The sequence below is a fragment of the Penicillium vulpinum genome (assembly GCF_028829585.1).
Source record: "Penicillium vulpinum strain IBT 29486 chromosome Unknown utg000001l_segment0_segment0, whole genome shotgun sequence".
NCBI classification, from domain to species: Eukaryota; Fungi; Ascomycota; class Eurotiomycetes; order Eurotiales; family Aspergillaceae; genus Penicillium; species Penicillium vulpinum.
Window position 1 is genome coordinate 3263516 of NW_026643241.1, and position 19556 is coordinate 3283071.

Sequence of the window (19556 nt, forward strand, 5' to 3'; positions counted from 1 at the left end):
AGCCGGCCGTACGAGCGTTTTAACACCGCAAAACAGCCTATATCCAAAGGCTGTAAAAGGTGAGAGGAATACGGAGGTATACAGATCGGTATAATTTTGTTTTCTTCACAGATTTTATCGAACTTCGGGGTTAAATGACTTCCGTGGCCGTTAAGTATCAAAAGCCGATATACCCCCTTTATACGTATAGAAGTGGTAGGAATAAAGAGCTTTTTTAACCAGCGAAGTCCAATTTTATTAGAGGTCTATCTATTAGGACTAACCTCAAATCGCCAATCGTCCGGGAGGCCGTCAAACCAGGATTCAATAAAGACTTTGCCTTTAAAAATCACACACGGTGGAAGGGCCTAACCAGTAGTATTTATACACTCAATAGCCGTCACCCATTCACGATTTCTAGGTTGTAAAAGTGCTCGCCGACCGTAGTATTCGCTTCTCGTAATAACCTTCGCAGTCGCCGTTAATCCTATCGCAAAACCCGTCTTATCAAAGTTATAAACGTCATCCGGATCGATCCCAAATTGTAGGATAGTTTTTTGAATAAGATCAAACCACTCCTTTATAATTTTTGGATCCTCACATTTCGCACGCTCGTAGTTATAACGTTTCGAGAAACGAGAGGAGAGAAGAGGACGTCGTTTAATAAATTTTGTAACCCAATTTTCGCCAACCGAAAGAACCGGGCTAGATCCGCGCTTTTCAAGAAGAAGATTCGCCATTTCTCGTACAGTAGTAGGCCGGGGGGCTGCTCCACGTAGATCCATAGAGAGTATCCATTTTTCAAGAGATTGCTCTTCAAGCTCAGTCAGTTTATGTGAGTTAGCGCGTAAAATCGCGCGGTTTTGAACACCCCGGAGGCGGCGGCGGAGGGTAGCCTCAGGCACTTTAAAACAGCGCGCAGCTTCACGAATTGAAGAGAATTTTTCATTCTTAAAATCTTGGATAGCTAATAAGATCCTACCCTCTTGCTCGGTTGAATCTTTAGACGATCGAGAACGAATTGGTGGCATAGTGGGTGGTTGAAGAGAGAGGGTTATATTAATTGACGCGTTTTGGGAGGGGGTGCGTCACTCGGTAGTGTGCGTCACTCGGTAGTGGATTACGTTATATGCATTAAGTCCGAAAGTAACCCTGGCCATGCCCGTATACATATAGCACTATAATAATGGGGAATTTCTCGTGACTCATTACAAGGCTGATTTTTTTTTTCCAAGCTAAAGCTCACTAGGGGAGGCTGTGACCAGGGCACTGATTTGGGGCGCAGACACGGGCCAAGCTTGAAACCCATGTGATCTATAAAAGTGCATCCTGATTGGCCAGGAAGACTTTGAAATTCCGTCGGCTGATATTGCCTCCTTTATTGGCCATATGGGCCCCTTGGGTCTATGCTGTTTATGGCCTTTAAGCCTCAAATTACCCTTGACCCACTGTGTTCTTCGTACTGATTTTAGCTCCCATATTCTGACTCTGTCAATATTTAAGAAGAACAGCCTTGGACTTATTATTGATCTTTGGTACTTTTCTTTTCTTAAATATCAAGCTACATACAGATTGCCCACCATGGACCACAACAAAGAGTCGATCGTACCCATTCCACCGGCCACTGAACCAACTACAGATTCTGCAGTAGAAGCTGCAACTGTACCAAAAACGGTGCCGGTTGATGGCACAACTTCGCCCACAGCGGTGCCGACAGAGTCACCCGCAGCGTTGCCCACAGTACCTGAAGCTACGCCGACACCGGAGCCAGTCACAGCCACAACAAGATCATTGCCGGCAACGGACCCAATGGCGATCATACCGGCAGAGATTGGACCTCCCCCACAATACGATGAGTATGATTTCCGACCCAAACAAAATAGGCCTAAGCTAACGCGAAAACAGATACGACAAAGACGCAATAACGACTCCTGCACCGGCAGTCACATTGCCACAAACCACCGAGAAAGGCACACCAGTCGGACCACAAGTTCCAGTTGCGCAGAGAGTCATTCCACTGGCCAAACTTGGCGAAGATCCCGGACGGATCAGTTGTCCGTTTTGTTTCCACGAGGTTCAGACCAGGGTCAACAAAGAGAGCACCAGTTCCACAACGTAAGCATTGGTCTATCTCTATCTTCACTTCACGTTTTGATCTGTTTTACTTCGGAACATACTAATCTTTCAATTTACAGTATGGCTGCCGCCTGTTGCTGTCTCTTAGGTGGCATTATCTGTGCATTTTTACCATTTTGCATGGAAATGTGCCACGACTCGCATCACTATTGTTCAAATTGTGGCGTGCAAGTTGCTATTCACCCTCACGAGGGCCCGGTACAGACATTTGGGCCTGACTCCCCCGGCGCCATTATTGAAGCACCAGGGCACATTCAACCACCAGAGGCTGTTAAGAAGAACTAGGATGACGATCTACAATGTTTAAGGAGTGAAGGATATGTACTGCTCTCACGGGTTTGCTTTGTTTGATACCTTTTTATTTTACTCTGAGATATATCTCATGCTTAGATTTGTTTACTCTGAGATGTACATGCATTTATTCTCAGATTTACTTTATCTTACTATCATCTAATGGAATATGAAGTCTGAAGAAGCAATTGAATTTCATTCATATGGACCCTGGCCCACGCCAGCATGGGCCAGGGTCCGAACCATAACACCCCCCCCCCCCGTCCCTCTCACGGCATAGTCCCATCCCTATTGGGCATGTTCCCAATCATCACAAGGTAGAACCGCTGCAGGCCGTCGGAGACCCAGGGGTCCTCAACGCGGCGGATTTGCTTGGCAATCTCCACCTTGGCCTCCGCGATGTGGCGGCCCAACTCCTCAAACTCCTCGAGATTGACAGGGAGGCTTTCTGCGAGGCGCTCACGGCGCAGGATGCAATCCCCCAGATTCATCATTTCCCGCTCAAGGAACTGGCGCTCGGTGAGGGTGTTGGGGGTGGACTGGACGCCACTCATCCTTATTAAGTAAGTTAGCATATGTTTGATATTTTTCATGCATGGAATGAGACTGCTGAAGAGCATGTGTCTCAATTGATGTGTACATACTTTGCGGTGGCGTCAACAGCCGCACAGGAAGGAGAGGTGGGTTGAGGTATGAGGGTTGGCGTGGAGTATCACACGCGGCAAGATCAAGAGCTTGAATGACGTTTCAGACAAAGGATTGAAGAAGTAATTGGTATGCCGAGGACAGATTGGATGGATGGATGGTACACGGATGTAAGGAAGAAAACCCGTTTTGCAACATCTCACGAATAAATACTAATCCATAAGCTTATCGTTACGACGGTGGGCAACGCGCAACCTTCAGTGGAAACGATACAAGGGTGGCCGTCGCATCGAGGGAACAAGCCATACAGTATAAGAAGTTCATGGATGTCGTGAGACCAAGCAAGCTAACAAGGCTCATGGACAATCGTACATTCAATATAACACTTTCTAAAGCTTAGATCCAGTGGCTTTAGCAACCAGATGGGCATTAACAGGAGTGACAGCCTTTCCAGTCTGATGGAAAGCAAGGATGTTCTCCATACCCAGTCTCTCAAACCCGATGTGTGCGTCCACCGAAGCACCAGCATTATGCGACATCATCTCAACATTCTTCATGCTTGCAAGCTCGGGATTAACGTGCGGCTCATCGTAGTGAACATCCAGTCCAGCAGCAGCGAGCTTGCCGCTCTTAAGTGCATCAATAAGGGCACCCTCGTCAAGCAACTTTCCACGAGCGATGTTGATGAGGCGAGATCCAGTCTTCATCTTCGCTAGTAGAGATGCGTTGAGGAGTGTCTCTCCACTAAACGGTGTAGCAACCATGACGCAGTCTGAGATGGCGAGCAGGCTGTCCATGCTCTTGTGATATGTGGCTTTTGAGACAGCTTCGAGGTGTGCAGGCATCTGAACGATATCATAATAATGAATCTTCATGTTCATGGCTAGGAAGGCCTTTTCGGCGGTGCGCCGTCCAATTTGTCCAAATCCAATGATTCCAAGTGTGTGGCCATTGGGATTATGCGAGACCATTGCCAGATTGCGGTTTGCATCGACAAATGCATCGGCATCCAGTGTGCGTGCGGCAATGTGTGACCAGGAGAAGAGACGGAATGTGGAGATGATAAGCCAGATTGCGGCATCGGCCACTGATTCTGTGCATGCTGCTGCAGCATTGCAGTAAACAACTCCTAGATAGATTGAAACTTGTCAGCTGCTTTCTCTTTCTCTGGCCTTTGCTTTCAGAATCGTCTTGTGCAATTGTATACATACCCTTCTTCGCTAGAGCTGCAGTATTGACCCAATCAAATCCGGCACCAGCACTGGCATAGATCTTGCAAGAATCTGGGAGCAGAGAGATAAGTTCCTCATCCCAGTTTCCCATCTCACCTCCGGTATTCCAAAATGGGCGGTAGATGGCGAAGAAGTCACCGAATTTGCGCTCTTTCAGGGCTCGGATAAACTCCGGCCGAGACATGCTGTAGGACCGGCGGATCTCGAAGACATCTTGAAACTTGCTGAGTAGGTCGTGATTCCAGCGGATGTCGTCGCCGAGTTGGAGAACAATTGGTTTGACCATGTTGGTGGTTGCTTCGGGTTGTATAGATCGGATCGGTAGTTGGAATAAGGGTTTAGGGGTATATAATGACGTCTCGGGCAACGATAATGAGAGATTATGTAGAACTTTGTTATAAGAATTTTATTCCTAAGCTGGCAAGGCGGAATGAGTTAAAATAATTGTTTCCGACTCTTCTATGGATGCTCATCGCGGCTATTGCCAGTTCTATGACACGGCTATTGAGCGACCGCCCGGGTATCGATGCGCCGGCTAATGAAATCCGACATCTCAACCACCGAGGCAATTATGAATTGATGAAAATGTTAAGTATACCAAACGAAAGTCCAAGGAGAAAGGGAATATTGTTGTATTTCTAAATTAGAAAAGCTGTTGGTCTGACTACCTTGCATAAAATGACTTGGAATGCAAAAACCCAGGCAAAAAGGAAAAGCAGCGGAATACCAAGCCATGTTACCCCAAGCCATCCATCCAACTACCCAAGTCATGCGCTTCCTGCGATATCACCCGTGTTTTCACGATTTCTACTGTTGTAGATCCCCACATTACCTCATTGCGACCTCATAAGGTTGGGTAAGCTGCAAATCCACAACGTGAAATTTGTCGATTCGAAATTAGCCGAAGGTTGCTGTTGCTTGAATTCTTGATTTGCTGGCACATTCTTTGATGCCTAGTCGGACATACCTAGATCGAGGTTGTACGATATAGCGAAACAAGCTTGACCAAATTGGGCTGAAAATAATCACTCCTTGGTAGGTAGAAGAGCATTATTCCAAGTGTGGGTGGATATGCTGGTACAATAGATACCTTACTCAAATGCAGGGTAAGAAGCAGATATAAGTTAGCGCACTAGCCTATCATACGGTGCCTAAATTGGATTATGCTAGCATATTCACTTCATAATCGGCTAAACGCGCTAAATCGTAACTACTTCATACCCTACACTTATGTATCAATCATGCTAGCAAATCTATCTCCACCCAAGGAAATTTTCATATATGTATCGCATTGTGCCGTAGATTGGCGAGAGCATTCTTTCGAAACTCAATATCAGTGTACTTATAGGGCCATCGAGCCCTCGTATGGATGGCCAAGTGTGATTTTTAGGAAGCTCAACATGAATTGCTTCTTTGATATCTGCATTCAAGGAATCAGTCTTGATATCTAGGTAGTGGAGCCGCCAATCAAGCGTAGCAGCAAATGCCCAAAAGTCTTTGCAACTTATTAGCTTAGCGACAACGGTATAGAATTTATAGGAAGTTAACGCCTACCACTTGATTAAAGCCACGGGCGACAAGACGAGCTTTGTAATGTCCATTATCTTTCTTGATATCGAAAACCCAGCGAAGCGTAAGCAGCTTTCTTCCAGTCTTGTTAGACTTGCGATCAGTTGCGCGCTATGTTCCGTTTTTGATTTGAGCCTACACCTCTTTATGAGCTGCATGCAGTCATTTCTCTTTCTTGGCATAGTTCATAGCATCAATCCACCCGTTAGGTATGTAGCCAATATCACCAGGTGTCAATTTTGGAATATCGACTGGCTCATTGTCAGATATTCCAGGCTCCGATATATATATTGCGACATAACATAGACAAAGTCTTGAACTCCCTGTACCCCCATAGTTCTCATTAGGATAAGGCGCTGCTAATGAGGCCCTGAAAGATTACCGTAAGAAGATATTGATCTGTATTGTTATCAAGAACAGCCCGGATTATTTGCATGATATTGAAAGTTTCACGATCGATCTAGGGAACAAGGTGCCTCGAAATGGTCAGGGTCCAGTCGACGGTAGTTTACTATGTGGTGACGGCGATCCACTTGATTTCGTAGTTCAGAGATTCTCTGCACGATTTGCACGGCTACCACATACCGTCTGTGGCACGCTCGTTGGGCGAACGCATGTTCATTAGAAGCTCCATGCCGTTCCATATCACATTTCATTGAGTCTGCCAAAATAATCTGCTTTCACGAGACTTGGAGGACGACTTTATACAGAATTAAGTGTTTAGGAGAGAACTAGTAACCTCTGAGGTAATGCAATAAAGTAGGGCATCTCAGTAAGAGGATAATAAAGGTCAGAAGATTGGTAGTGAACACAATGATGAGTCTGAAAAACTTTGAAGACAGTAGATAATTGATGCAAGAAAAATGCGAAGGATGGATGATAAGTGGTATGGTCAGGTGAAGGAGAGATAGTTGATGAGGTCTAATTGATACCTGCCCGGTCAAGGCTTTGAAGAGCCAGTGATAGGAAGGTGAGTATATGAATAAGCAAACAATATCGTATCTCACTGCCAAAAAGGAAAAAATAAATATTTAACCGCGTGGTTGTATTCTAACGAGTAGGTATAGTCGAGCTTCCCCTGAAGGCAGAGCTACTAAAGGATGTATAAGTTAGAGTGAGAAATAGAAAAATGCTCATAGTACAAATGAAAAGAAAAGAATGAAGGTGCTAGAGTATTATACAACTTAGGTCTAGAGTAAGGAGTTTGATGGTAATGAGTGATAGGAAAAGTGAAGTGAAATTGATTGCCTCACATACTTTCCATCGCTTATATGAGACATACGTTGATAACTGATAGTTAACTCAGAAAAGAGCTGATTGTAGATTGTGGAAATTAAATACCACATTGACAAGGCTCTAGTGTGGAAAATTCTCATTGATACCTCACTACATACTACTGATGTAAGAGTGTTGTTCCAACTCGATACTAACAATAGATTCAAGACCACCAAAGGCAACTCTGGTGGCCTCCTACTCCGTATCCCGTAATTATATAGCCTAGTGTTAATCCTACTTTGAGCATTATTTATGCCTTATATTCCTCGGACTCCCTGCTTCCTACATTTCCTCGACTCCCCCAACACTTTCACCGACACTGGCCAACTACCAATACTTTTAACTCTGCCAACCTTTACAAATAACAAAAGATTACGCCGTGCCATTCAACTGCAATGAGTTCCTCAACTTCCAATACCACCTCCTTGTCTTCTTTCTCATCCTCCTCATCATCATCCTCTGCCTCTTTTTCATCCTCCGCTACAACCTTAGTCTCGTCAGGCACCTACAACTCCTCCGATTCCGTCTCCCTGTCGCTCTCATATGAGTCTATGGCAGTACACACCAGCGAAGGTGGGACAATTCCCATCCAGGGTATTGCTCCCCTACGGCGGGAGACTGCTGAAAAGCAGATACTCAGTGGGATTACCCAGCTCGCGGTCATGGTAGACCGCAGGGATGCCCTCGGAAGCAGCCTCGACGGAGAGAGGAACAGACTTGCATTAGGAATCGAGGACGCTAAGGTACTGCTCGGCCTCCATCTATGTCGCATAGAGGATAACCTCACGAGAGAGGTTCTCCTGGAAACTTTCCTGATTCACCTGGGGCCAACGGATGCACCGTGGATGCTTGCTCCACTCTTGGAACGTCTTGCCTCTGGTTTCTGAAAGCCTGTAATGGCTTCTTTTGCTCTGGGTTGCTCTGCGTAGAACTAATTTTCGTTATTTTGTTTTGTTTTGCCATTTGCACTGCATTTATAATCCTCAGGCATCATACCAAGCCTCCGGTCCTAAGGTCGAGGGTGAAGAGGACAAGTTCCATTCCGATAGATCCCGATAAAATTATGGATTTATCACATTCGATATGACCTAGCAATTTGTTGTAACTATAATGTTAATTATGTGTAAATAAAACATTGAATTCCAATATCCAGAACAACAACCAAAAGAAACAGTATACAGAGACGAGGCAACGCTACAATACAGAGACTCAGACCAGCTGAATGTGAATAAAAAGACAAACATATTTCATATCAAAAGAAAAGGGATACCAATTAACCAACCACCCCTACTTCGAAAGGGACTAATCCAATGATCAAATCAAAGAGTAATGTTGTGAATCTCGCACCACTTCTTCTTGCAAGTCGCATTTCCAAAATGGTAAGATCCCCCATTTTTCCAAATGTGCTCGGCAACCTTTTTCCAGGATACTTTCGGTGGCTCATTCATGTTCATATTGATATTGGTCAATGAGTTATACACATCTTGTGTTTCGGCGTGAGTTCTGACGGCTTCGCAAAGGAGTCGGATCTATAGATTAGGATCATGTTAGTCTGGCTTATTTTAGAAACAAACAAAGAAAAGTTTGGTAGCTCACATCCTTGTCCTGCCATTTAGGTTTTCGTACTCGCTGGTCTTTGGACTTGGTAAGAGTGCGATATCGGCCTCGGAGTGTAGACTCCGCCTCCTTGAAGCCGCCAACTCGCTTGATGTCCTTGTATGATAGTCCGCGACGCTTGCAGTCGATAAGGAATGAGTTCCGCTCGTTGCTGTAGTGCGAGCCTCCTTCAACCCTGCTTTGGCCTTCTCCACTCTGCTGTGGGGATTTTGCTTCGTTGCTTGAGGCGGAGAAGGATGGACTGAGGCTGTTTGCTGATTTCTGGTCTGGGGATCCAAATTCTGTGTCAGAGGGAACTGGCTGTGTGCTTGGAAGGTACATTGGCTGGGGCGTGAGGTGGTATTTAGATGCCTCGATGGAGATTACATAGGGCACAGAAGTAGGCAGATAGGACTGGTGGACCATGGGCGCTGATGAGCCCAAAGGCACGGGTGTAGGACCAAAAGAAAGCATAGATTGTGCACTGCTCATTCCATAGACATGGGAAAAAGGCTCATTGCACTCGTTCGGGCAGGTGTAAGCATTGGTGACAGGCCAAGGTGCACTGTATGCGTTGTGGGTGTGCCAGCTGCCCTCCGCCGACGAGACATTGGGGTCACGAGTAGGATAGCAGATATCAGTCGCGTCGGCTGGTTGACAAACAGGCCACGATATATCCTCGTGATAATTCACAGGTTTTGCATTTGGAGGAGTGATGGATTGCGCCAGATGTGCATTGTGTGAGTGAGGATTGAAGGGTGTGCCCATGGGGTAGTTGGCGCTATTTTGGTTTGGAATATTGAAGTGAGTGTTGAAAATGGCTTGCTCACTCCATGAATTATCTGGGAGTTCCGAGGGTGGAGAAAAAGGTATTTCATCGGTGTTCAAGAGGAAGGAGTTGCTAGTCACCATGGAAATATTGCTCCGTGGTATTGGATGAACCAGCCCAGCATGTGTTTCCCCCGCGCGAGTGGTGAAAGGCTCGTCAAAGTGCTCAAGTGACTCAAGATCAAATTCGCAGTAAGAGCTTCCATTGCTTGAAAGAGTGCTGTTCAGGTCGAGACGCGTCATGAATGGAGAGACGCTCTGCGAATACGCAGTCGCGCAAGGATCTTCCACTCGGAGTGGCAAGTAGCGCCTATCATCCATGAGAGACATGGGCTGTCTGGGCAAACGCTGTTGGTCCATCATCGCTCTAGTGAGTTTTTTAGGTAGTTGTTGTGTTTGAATAGTTGTGGAAGAGTGATGCAGCAAATGAAAGTCCAAATGGGAATGTGTTGTGGATGGGTAGAAGACTGAATACCAATCTGTGGGGGAAGAGGAAAATTGTTTATCAAAATAATCTGAACTCCAGCCCGATGAGTAGGCGGAAATCAGTTCAGGCAACTCAGTGTACTCCTTCGGATGGGCCATCCATGACTTCGGTGCCCCAGAAATAGCCAGCACGTCCACCATTTCGACCAGAAAATAAAAATAGAATTATAAAAAGAGTATAGTGAGCAAGAATAGAGTGGTTATTGTCTTCCACACTTCACCGCAATTGCTGGAGAGTGTTGTACGCGGGTTGTCGCTGGGTGTGGAAGACCGATATCCCGGAGGTTTCCTCTTTGTCCGCCAGTACACACCGGATATAATGTGGAGACTTCGAGGAGACCTGCAGGGCTGACCGTTATGAGAGGTTAACGCTTTGTTGTATATGGAGAGGTTTCACCAGAACTGTCAGAACTGATTGGGCATCACTCACTGTATGAATATGATGGCACGCAGCTGACTTCCAGAAGACGATCCCACAAGAGATGTGCAGTGCAGAAGCCTCTTTGGATAAACGTAATGAATAGAGGCAAGCTCTGAGTAGCTCCTGAGTAGCAGTTATTCTGCGAAAAGCTACAGCTGTGCGGCTTTTAAGAGACCGGCCTTGATGGGGATTGGGCTGTAAGTCGAGCCGTTGAATGCAATGCGGTCTCAGATTTGTCGGGAATTCGGCCGTTAGTGGAAAGGAGGTGAAGGTCTAAATTTCTATCAGGTCGATATCTCAGGTTGCAGGTTGCCAACAAGGAGAGATTGTTTGAGAGACAGTATAAAAGTTGGAAGTCGAGGATGGGGGAAGGAATCGTGTCAAGCTTATATCAATGTGTTGGGAGACATATCCATGCTAGGGGAGATATCATCGGAGTCTTTTAATAGACAATATGAATTGACCTAGCCAGTACACATGAACCATGTCTATCATTCCGCCAGCTCATTTCAACCTCTCGGCCCGTTTAATCTCAACCGAGGCCCGTGCCATTACTAGATGAACGAGAAAGATCTCGGCCTGTTCTGGGTGTCTGGAGGGAACAGAGAGAAATAAAGAGAAATATAGACATGGGTTGATATTCAGGGATACCTGAACCCTAGCCACGTCAGAAATCCTAGGTCTGGAAACCCGCGGGACCCCAGTCGTATACTCATGATCCACTTGCCGAGCGTTTCAGATATTTCCTCTATTGTCTAGCGTCATCTCTTGACTTAACCTCGATACTACGGGAAGGAGATGTATGTCTAGAAGAGAAGTGAAACGAGAGCGAATAGTGGACTGGTTGTATTCTCGACGGCTTAAGAAGGTCATCCCTTCCAGCCGTTAGGCTCAACAAAATATAACTGCGTTCAATATTTATTTTCTTTCCCTCATGGCTATATTTTATTCCATACTCAAGGCTGGGTGAATTGTCCCCGGAACTGCATCCCCGTTGGTAACGGTCCCAACATAGTATGCCGCGGACATAACTGATGTCCACCATGTACAACCCTGATTAGGGCTATGCACCCGTCTGCAGGTCTACCTGATCGACAAACTGTGTAAATCTCCATGACTTGGCAGTGGCTCGGGCGGTTTCGGAATGTTCCATCCTGGGCGGGTAGTTACAGAGAGCTTCTGGGGAAGGCTAAGTGGCATCCGGGCGAATCAAGCCAATCAGGCCAAAGGGGCCAATCCAACCTGCTTTAAAAAAAGCAAAATAAACAGGATAGCAGCACGGGAAATTTCCTGGTTGGAGGCTGGTTGGAGAGGATTTTGCCGACGGACTTGACCTATCTAGTATTTTGAGGCTCTAGCGTCCAACACAGGAGTTCCTCGCGCCAACATGAGTTCATCGAAGGTCCTATGAGATTGAGTGTTGAAAATCGACCTGATACCAGCCACAGTGCTTTCTGTTAGGTTATTTTTAGAATAAAGTAAGATCATGTTAAAGCAAAAACAAAAAAAAAAGGAACTAACGACCACAACTGCCGAGAGAAATATAAATCAAACATCGCAAACCCTAGTAAAAGAAAATCCTCCGGGCCCCTTTTCCCCGGATCTTCAACGTCCTAAAAACGGTGCTATTGAAAAGAAGCTTATTCAACGATCTATGGGATGGCCTAGGTGGCGTTGAAACCGGAAAGATCGAAAACGAGCCTGCAGCAGCACGAACGCGCAAAGGTTCCATCCGCTCCCCTAGCTAGGGGGAGAACCTCAAATCCTAATTCTGTGGGTAAGCTCCTAGGAAATTTCCTTTCTTTGAAGCAATGTTCTGTTGGTGTTACATATCGGTGGAGTTTCTGCGTTAGGGGTTTTGGGATTTGCCTTTTTCCAGGTTCCAGGTGCCCGATCGACCGCTATTTCACGCATATGCAGACCATATTTGCTTGTGTTGTCAATATTATTTTATGGACACCATGACCTAGATTTATCCTATATGTCAGGCATTAAGACCTAGACAAAATCTGAAACAAAGCTGGGGAAAGGGCGGGATGGAAACAGACAGAACTGAATTAGTTGTGTTGATACGAACAGTGGACCTAAGAATGATCAGTGGAGAACCAGAGGCTAGAAAAACCACAAACCTGTCAAAAAGCAAGGAGAGGTTGGCGCTGTCTAATTTGAAAGAGGTCTCTCGGAAGCCTGTTGGTTGTCCGTTGGTTATCTGTTGGTTATTGATTGGCTGAATTAGGGCTCGCGGATCCCGGATACCGGGGTTGTGGGTAGGTACTTTAGTTTGTGCTTTAGTGTAGTTTATTTGGAATACTTGTACTAAAATGTCCCATAAATAAAATGAAGCGCATCGGCTCTTGGGCTAGGAACAAGACCAAAAAGCTGTGATATTTTTGGAGTTGAGACATAGAAGCTGGGGGATTCTTCCACGCCCACAAATGGTGACTCGGCTCCTTCCTTACAGAGACAGACTTTATTTGTCGCATACCAGGTATATGGGTCTCTATGTGAGACATACGAGTCAATTCAGATGTGGGAGGATCATCCAGCCTACTACATTCCAGATCGTGGCTTGCTGGCATGTAGCTATACACTGTCGCGGTTACTGCGCTAACAACTCCCAGTTAAACGGGCATAATGTGACACCATGTTGGTTTTTGTTTCACAGTATTTCACCTTCCACTCAAGGTTTCGGGAAATATGCATTATTTTCAGAGTTGCAGATCTTGAATTATGGCGCCTAGAGCCGGGAATATTTCAACTAGTCTTCTATGCGGTTCAGGGGAGATGCTGCTTATGGATCAAAACTTGATCAATTAACAAGATTTGATATTCCCGCTCTGGATTGAGGAAATCGCTGTTTCATTATTCATTTGACAAAGATCACGCAATATAAACTCATTATCATGCCGGCTTAATAGAGTACAGAGTAGGAGGAAATGTTACATAAATATAATAAGGCAATGAGATAACATTCCGATCTAGATTTAGCGCCCCTATAGAGCTCAAAGTTCAAATTGTTATCCTTTAGTGGTAGGAGTTGCCATAGAGAGATCATCAGTGACGGTCATCCCCGGTGCAGAGACCAGACGTTTGAACACTTCGTCGCGTTCCCGCTTCCGCCGGCCATATTCGTCGTCCTGGGATACCAACTAGTCAAAGAGTCAGTCAGTACAGAGCAATGTTAGTAAAATTAGATCATGGGTAAGCTACACAATCACCAGTTTATAGTATCGCCGTAAAAGCGTAAAATATTGTGAGCTCCTGAAAGAGCGAGTGCATAGTAGGCAACTGGAGAATTCTCGAGGAAGGCAAAAGAGAGACCATAGAGAAAATAATGCAAGCTGGTGTGCAGACTAGACAATAAAAACATCTTGCCAGCTTCATATATATATCTCTCTTTTAAAGCTAGCACATACTAAGCACAGTGATCTCTTCCCTTTCCTTTTGATCTCCATGCCAAGCAGCAAGCGGCTATCAAATTAGTGATCTTGTCATAAATGTACCGATTGATGGGTAGTAAAGTCATCCTAATTTGTACTAGTTCATTCCCCTAATATCCTCAAAATGAGGTTAGATTTCTGAATATCAGCGAGGATCTGAGACTTTCTTAAGGGCAGAGTAGGCGATACGCCATATACACCAAATCAGTACTCGTCCTGATCTCCCAAAGAGTGTGCAGGATATATAATAGTGCAAATATTACAGTGCTTCCGGAAAACGGTAGCACGACCTACACTCTTCGACACTCGGAATAAAAATATCCCTGTATATACAGCTCATGTATTGTATATCTACAAAATAAAAGATACTTTTCGTCACTTTTGGATTTTACTTTCGGACATATTCTTAGGAGCCAAGCAATCAGAAGGTGTGGCTAGATACCAAACTTGATGTGAGACACCTCAGCTAGGAGTGGTCAAAGTGGACTTGGTCATTCCAAATCGCTCATGTTCATAATCTACAAGTGATTACTAAGGTTTTAATTCAAAGATAAACATATATACACATATGGATAGAACATTCTATGTACATGTACGCAATGCGACACACAGTTCTTTCAGGTTCTCTACTATTCATAACGCGTTGTTGCATAGACGAGGGTGGTGATAGCACCCTGACGGGGAGCGCCCTCGGTCTCCGAGTCAATTTCCTCTTCCTCTTTTTGCACAGGCACAGGAGGAGGAGGAGAAGGCAAGGTTGTCCGCAGAACATCCCAAATAGCGCACTGCATGGCGAAAGAACAGCACTTCATGTACCAAGGTTTACTCTGGAGGCTCAACTCGATACAATGAGGAGCCATTGGAACCACCTCACTGATGATATGCGGACTATTCGGGAAAGCGTTCTTATAATCCTCCAGTACTTGTGGAGAATAACTCCAAAGCCCGTCGAATTCAGCCAATACATGCATGACCGGAACAGTGACTCGGTCCGAGTACTCGTGCCAATAATCTAGCCAAGTCATGTTGATATCGTGGAGTTCGCCCGGGGGTACAGGCCAATTCAGACGCTTTGTGTGGCGACACATCTTTTCATCCGTGAATTGATTCATGGGGATTTGCAGCATTATGGCATCCTTTGGGCTGTCATCGAATTGCACAACGCCTGTTGTCTCCTTTAATAGATGAAGCATTACTGCTCGCGGTCCCGGAGTCAGCTCGGTGCTTATCCCGGATGTGATAAGTCCTGACAGTGGGTAGCCTTCGGTTCCCGTATAGGATCCCGCTGCGATAATGGCGATCATCGCGCCAATAGAATGAGACAGGAGCACGATGCCTGTTGCTCCGGAACTTTTGCCGTACTGCTCCCACAGGAATGGTAGTACTGTGGAATTCAGATACTTTCCCTGGGCTTGGCCGTAGGTGGTGTCTTTATCCATGGCATCCATTGGGACAGTGGAACTGGATCCGTAACCCGGCCGGGTTAAGGAAATGACGGGTATTTTTGCCGGTACTGAGGTACTGAGAATGGAATGGTCGTCATCAGCATCAAAGTACTCCGCATCATAGCTGCCACCATGAATGCAGACGATCAGCGGTACATGGTTGGAAGTTGGGGATGTAGTCGGGAAATTGAATCGTCCAGAGATTGTACCTCCATTGGGGAGGGTAGTCTCAAAAATTTCCATACTCTTTCAATTGCCTATTCTGGAGTTTGAAGCAAGGGAGAAAACGATTTCCAGGGGTGTTGGTTGGACGCGGGGCACCAAGCTAACAACTGTTAGAAGACTAGCCCTAGAGGGCATGTAATAAACAACGGCTTGTTAGTTTATCCGGTATTTACGATACAACTCTTAGAACCCCTCACTAAATGTAGGTAAATACTGTCGACAAGGAAAGGATGGGTATTTTTCTGTGTGAAAGACATGTTCAAGATATGTCAACTGGTAGAGTGAGAGTCTCCAAGAATGCTGAGGTACTCCGTACAGAGTACATAATAGGAGAAAATCATAGGCAAACGACCAGATGGTTCGGCCAGCCGCACCGTCTTGTTGACAATTCGAGTGACCGAATTGACCATTGCTCCAATGATAATGAGCATAACATACACGCGGATGTCGAAGCGGACGTTAAAGCCGGTACTGTGGGATCCGATTCCTAGGAAAATGCAAAGACCCCCTATAGCCGTCCGCATCTCAACTTCAGAATGAACGAGACGGCTTGCGATGGGAGTTAATCGGAATTCACCAGGAGCGAATGGCAATGGATGTAAGATGTAAGTTGGGTCCAACGCATGGCAGGTAGAGAGACCAATTCACCGCTCTCTGCTTCTTCCTACAACCCGATCGATCTGACACGTAATATTGGGAATATTTTGTGGAGTCGTTTTTGAAAGTCTTTTTTATACGCCTTTTTTGATGATCCCTTTTCCCTCAAAACATCTAATATATACATAGTTGGGGTACTAGAGCACCTCTGTTTCAGGGTATTGGCTGTTCTCGTCATAATGTAGACATATTTAAGTACAAAATTCTACCTATGGCTCATTGGTTTTCATTCAATAGCAGGAAAGGAAAGTGAGACAACTGTTGCATCATTTGCAGCGAGATACCCAAGATAGTACTATCAAATTATGGTGCCAAAGGCTTCCCCTGAAGCAGCTGAGCCAGATAATGAAGTGTCCACCCTAGGGGATTGACAGAAGTGATACTCTCATCCCAACATCAATTTCCCTGGGCTAATTTTTTCATCTTTGTAACACATTACAAAGGAACTTCTGTGCAAATAAACACTAGTCACAGATCTTTTTCTGGGACTGATATGTAGTAGCCTCGCTCATGTATCGCGGGGAATGACGAGCCGAGAGTAGCGTATTCCGTCGGAAATGGCACAAACGCCACGAAATCTTCGTCACGATCTTAGGAGATCAGTAGCTAAAATGTCAATGCAATGCGTTAGTCTATCAACTCAAATAATCCATAGTCAAACTCACTGGTCGCTGAAATTCACTCCCGCTCTGTTCTTGTAGACTTCAGACGACTGAAAATGTAAGGCCTAATGATTGACAAGGGTAAACTGAGTCGTTTTTAAAAAGCTGCTCCCACGGGATGAGCTATCAAGTCCAATTTGTTCTTCCCATATGCTGTAGAAATCCAACATTCTAACAATCAACGTTTGCTGACCAACGCATAATCGCCAAAGCTTGCCCAATGGCTCGGGCATAATGCTGGATAAGTAGGTTCAGTTGGATCATCCGATCAAGGCACACGTTGAAGTTTCTAACTGTGAAGTTGTTTGTGTGGTGATGGGGTCATTCGCACCATGCCGAAGTTGTCGTGCTACAGCCAGGCAGATGACGGGATAGCTTGTTCTTAGAGTCAAACTGTACCGCACTGGACACACTTGACGGATGATTTAGAAAGTGCGGCAGGTCACTCGTTCGTCAGACGAGTGGCCGCCTTGCGAAAAGGAAAATGCGCGAGATCGTGTACGGCAGAGTGGCCTGAAACCAAGGTTATATAGTCTCTAGGATCTAGAAACCCACAGTCTTCAAGGGCGAGTTGATAGGCAGTTGCAAGGATGAAATAGCTGAGCACACTCTTTAGCGGACCGAGATCTTTCAGGTAGTTCGCTATGACGATGGTTTTTCATGTCCGTACCGGTGCCATATCTCTCTTGGCTGTCTCCTGCCCGCCTACGCCGGTTCTCGTTCTGAATTCGGGGAAGAAGTCTTCTCCGAAATGTCCGGGCGGAGGTCCACAAGTTCTGATGATGTTTGGTTGACCGTAAACAGCTTCCTGAGAGTGAAGTGATACTGTCCATCTCACTTTTCTCCCGACCAAGTCGATTTGCAGTGTTGCGAGACACCTGTCCGTGCCAGTCAGTGAGGCGTCGAATCAGGGCTGTCTTTTAATGATGGGGGTTAAATGGCGGGTTGAGAGTGGTTGGGGGATCTAATATATAGCTCGAAGAAAAAAAAAAAACAGTAAAAGAAGGTAAGCAACCGAAGAGTGAGGTAAATGAAGATGGAAATACAATTCAAAACTCGTTCATTGGGTATAAAAAGGAAACAAGAGTGACTCCACGAAGACGATGCAAGGGAATCAGGTAGCGACCTAGGTGAAGCTGAGCACCCAGGCCGCCCAGCAGGTAAGTACAGGTACAAGAAGGAAAGCGCTATGAAGAATCCTCAAAGCTAGAATCCGAGGAATCTGACATTGAGGTATCTCTAATCGGAACAGGAGCACCGATACTTTCCAATCCTCGGGGCTTTTCTAAAGCTCCACTGGAAGCATCGAGCTTTGCCTTCGGATCAACACCGGCTTCCTTCTTAAGTCGCTCATAGTTATCGCCGGCTTCCTTGATCATCGCCTGGATCTCTACCTCACGAATTGCGATATCTGCCTTCTCCTTTCTCAATTCCTCCATCCGGCTGATCATCTGTGTTTTCGAGACTTCCATGGATGCCAAAGACGTGCGTAATCTTTCAAAGCTGCTAGCAAGTCGTGGAAGAGATGTCACCTTGGGAGGAGTCTTTGGACGATCAAGACCACCTGACTTGCCACGACCCATGGCCGCATGGACCTGGGCGGCTTCATAGGCAGCCTTCTCCTCCAAGTCAGAATCATCTTCATCGGAGACACCTTCAGCATCCTCAATGAGGTCACGCATTGCATCCCTGTCCTTCCTCTTCTTCTCGCGCTCTGCCTTTCGCCCGAGCGCCATCTTGCCATCCTCAGTGAAGGCTTCGAACCCTTCCGCAAAGTCCTCATCGTCCCGAACCAGCCTTGTATCTTCGACCTTCTTTTCCCCTCGTGCAACCGCATCCCAGTCATCAACGTTGGCTGCATCGTTGGCGTCCAAGGAAATGAAGCCGTCGTCCTCCGCACCGTGTTCCATGGCCAGGCGTGCGCGTCGGGCTTTTTTCTCCCGAATCTCGGCTTCGCTCGGAATGTGTGCTTGTGCCGGAACAGTCATAATCTCACCAAACTTAGCTGCAACATCCACAGCCGTGCTGGTTTCGTCGTCGGTGGTTGTCTTCGGCGTTGAGGGTGTGGAATCGCGAAGTTCCTTCAAGTAGTCATGACTGTAGGTAGGCCGGTCTGGGTCTTGGCCGACTCTGGCAGTTAGCCTTTCAGCTGAGACTGAAGGCAGTGGACCGGCACCCCTTTCCATTGCCTTGCGCCCCAGACCGTGGCGCTTGGGTAGGACTACTTCGCTCTCTTCGTCTCCATCGTTCATCGACGTCTCGGGCCCAAAGGATAACTGTAATTTAGATCTTTGCTTCGGCTTGAAGGCAGCTGGACGCTTAACAACTGGCTCTGCAAATCTCCATGTCAGATTTCACCTTAATCGGCGGATATCTAATGTAGAAAAAAAAGTATTCTCAGCCCACATACCTGGTACAGCGCCTTCATCATCCTCTTCGTCATCACCGCCAACCTTACGTGGCTTTCTGCGATTGGCAAATCTAGAACTCATCTTTGGAAGTACGTAGCAATCAATATTGCAGAAAACAAAGTGATTCAACTTGGTGGCGTGAGTGCGCGAGCGAGCTTCACACCTGGAACAGTGGGCAGCTCTTATCGCGTATCTCATATCCGGAATATCATTTCTCCCGCCCAGCTTGCACCAAACTCCCAAAGCCACTGCGGTAAC

At 46.1% G+C, this 19556-nt stretch overlaps 8 protein-coding genes across 8 annotated transcripts; 2 read left to right on the forward strand and 6 right to left on the reverse strand.

Moving 5' to 3' along the window:
- Positions 1 to 1560: 1560 nt before the first annotated feature.
- On the forward strand, positions 1561 to 2400 carry N7479_001178 (LITAF-like zinc ribbon domain-containing protein; the record flags this gene model as incomplete). Its single annotated transcript, XM_057248875.1, has 3 exons — positions 1561 to 1835; positions 1885 to 2094; positions 2175 to 2400. The coding sequence occupies 3 exons, from the start codon at positions 1561 to 1563 to the stop codon at positions 2398 to 2400; spliced, it is 711 nt and encodes a 236-aa protein (XP_057113307.1).
- Positions 2401 to 2675: 275 nt separating this feature from the next.
- Positions 2676 to 2960, reverse strand: N7479_001179 (D-isomer specific 2-hydroxyacid dehydrogenase NAD-binding; the record flags this gene model as incomplete). Its single annotated transcript, XM_057248876.1, has 1 exon — positions 2676 to 2960. One exon carries the CDS (start codon positions 2958 to 2960, stop codon positions 2676 to 2678), a length of 285 nt encoding a protein of 94 aa, XP_057113308.1.
- A 480-nt stretch (positions 2961 to 3440) lies between these two features.
- Positions 3441 to 4569, reverse strand: N7479_001180 (D-mandelate dehydrogenase-like dehydrogenase; the record flags this gene model as incomplete). The annotated part of the gene is made up of 2 exons (XM_057248877.1): positions 3441 to 4180; positions 4263 to 4569. The coding sequence occupies 2 exons, from the start codon at positions 4567 to 4569 to the stop codon at positions 3441 to 3443; spliced, it is 1047 nt and encodes a 348-aa protein (XP_057113309.1).
- A 2953-nt stretch (positions 4570 to 7522) lies between these two features.
- Positions 7523 to 8014, forward strand: N7479_001181 (uncharacterized protein; the record flags this gene model as incomplete). Its single annotated transcript, XM_057248878.1, has 1 exon — positions 7523 to 8014. The coding sequence occupies one exon, from the start codon at positions 7523 to 7525 to the stop codon at positions 8012 to 8014; it is 492 nt and encodes a 163-aa protein (XP_057113310.1).
- A 432-nt stretch (positions 8015 to 8446) lies between these two features.
- On the reverse strand, positions 8447 to 10178 carry N7479_001182 (uncharacterized protein; the record flags this gene model as incomplete). The annotated part of the gene is made up of 2 exons (XM_057248879.1): positions 8447 to 8656; positions 8724 to 10178. The coding sequence occupies 2 exons, from the start codon at positions 10176 to 10178 to the stop codon at positions 8447 to 8449; spliced, it is 1665 nt and encodes a 554-aa protein (XP_057113311.1).
- A 3297-nt stretch (positions 10179 to 13475) lies between these two features.
- On the reverse strand, positions 13476 to 13984 carry N7479_001183 (uncharacterized protein; the record flags this gene model as incomplete). The annotated part of the gene is made up of 3 exons (XM_057248880.1): positions 13476 to 13607; positions 13875 to 13929; positions 13962 to 13984. The coding sequence occupies 3 exons, from the start codon at positions 13982 to 13984 to the stop codon at positions 13476 to 13478; spliced, it is 210 nt and encodes a 69-aa protein (XP_057113312.1).
- A 543-nt stretch (positions 13985 to 14527) lies between these two features.
- N7479_001184 (uncharacterized protein) lies at positions 14528 to 15586 on the reverse strand (the record flags this gene model as incomplete). Its single annotated transcript, XM_057248881.1, has 1 exon — positions 14528 to 15586. One exon carries the CDS (start codon positions 15584 to 15586, stop codon positions 14528 to 14530), a length of 1059 nt encoding a protein of 352 aa, XP_057113313.1.
- A 2488-nt stretch (positions 15587 to 18074) lies between these two features.
- On the reverse strand, positions 18075 to 19379 carry N7479_001185 (uncharacterized protein; the record flags this gene model as incomplete). Its single annotated transcript, XM_057248882.1, has 2 exons — positions 18075 to 19219; positions 19298 to 19379. The coding sequence occupies 2 exons, from the start codon at positions 19377 to 19379 to the stop codon at positions 18075 to 18077; spliced, it is 1227 nt and encodes a 408-aa protein (XP_057113314.1).
- Between the last annotated feature and the right edge of the window lie 177 nt (positions 19380 to 19556).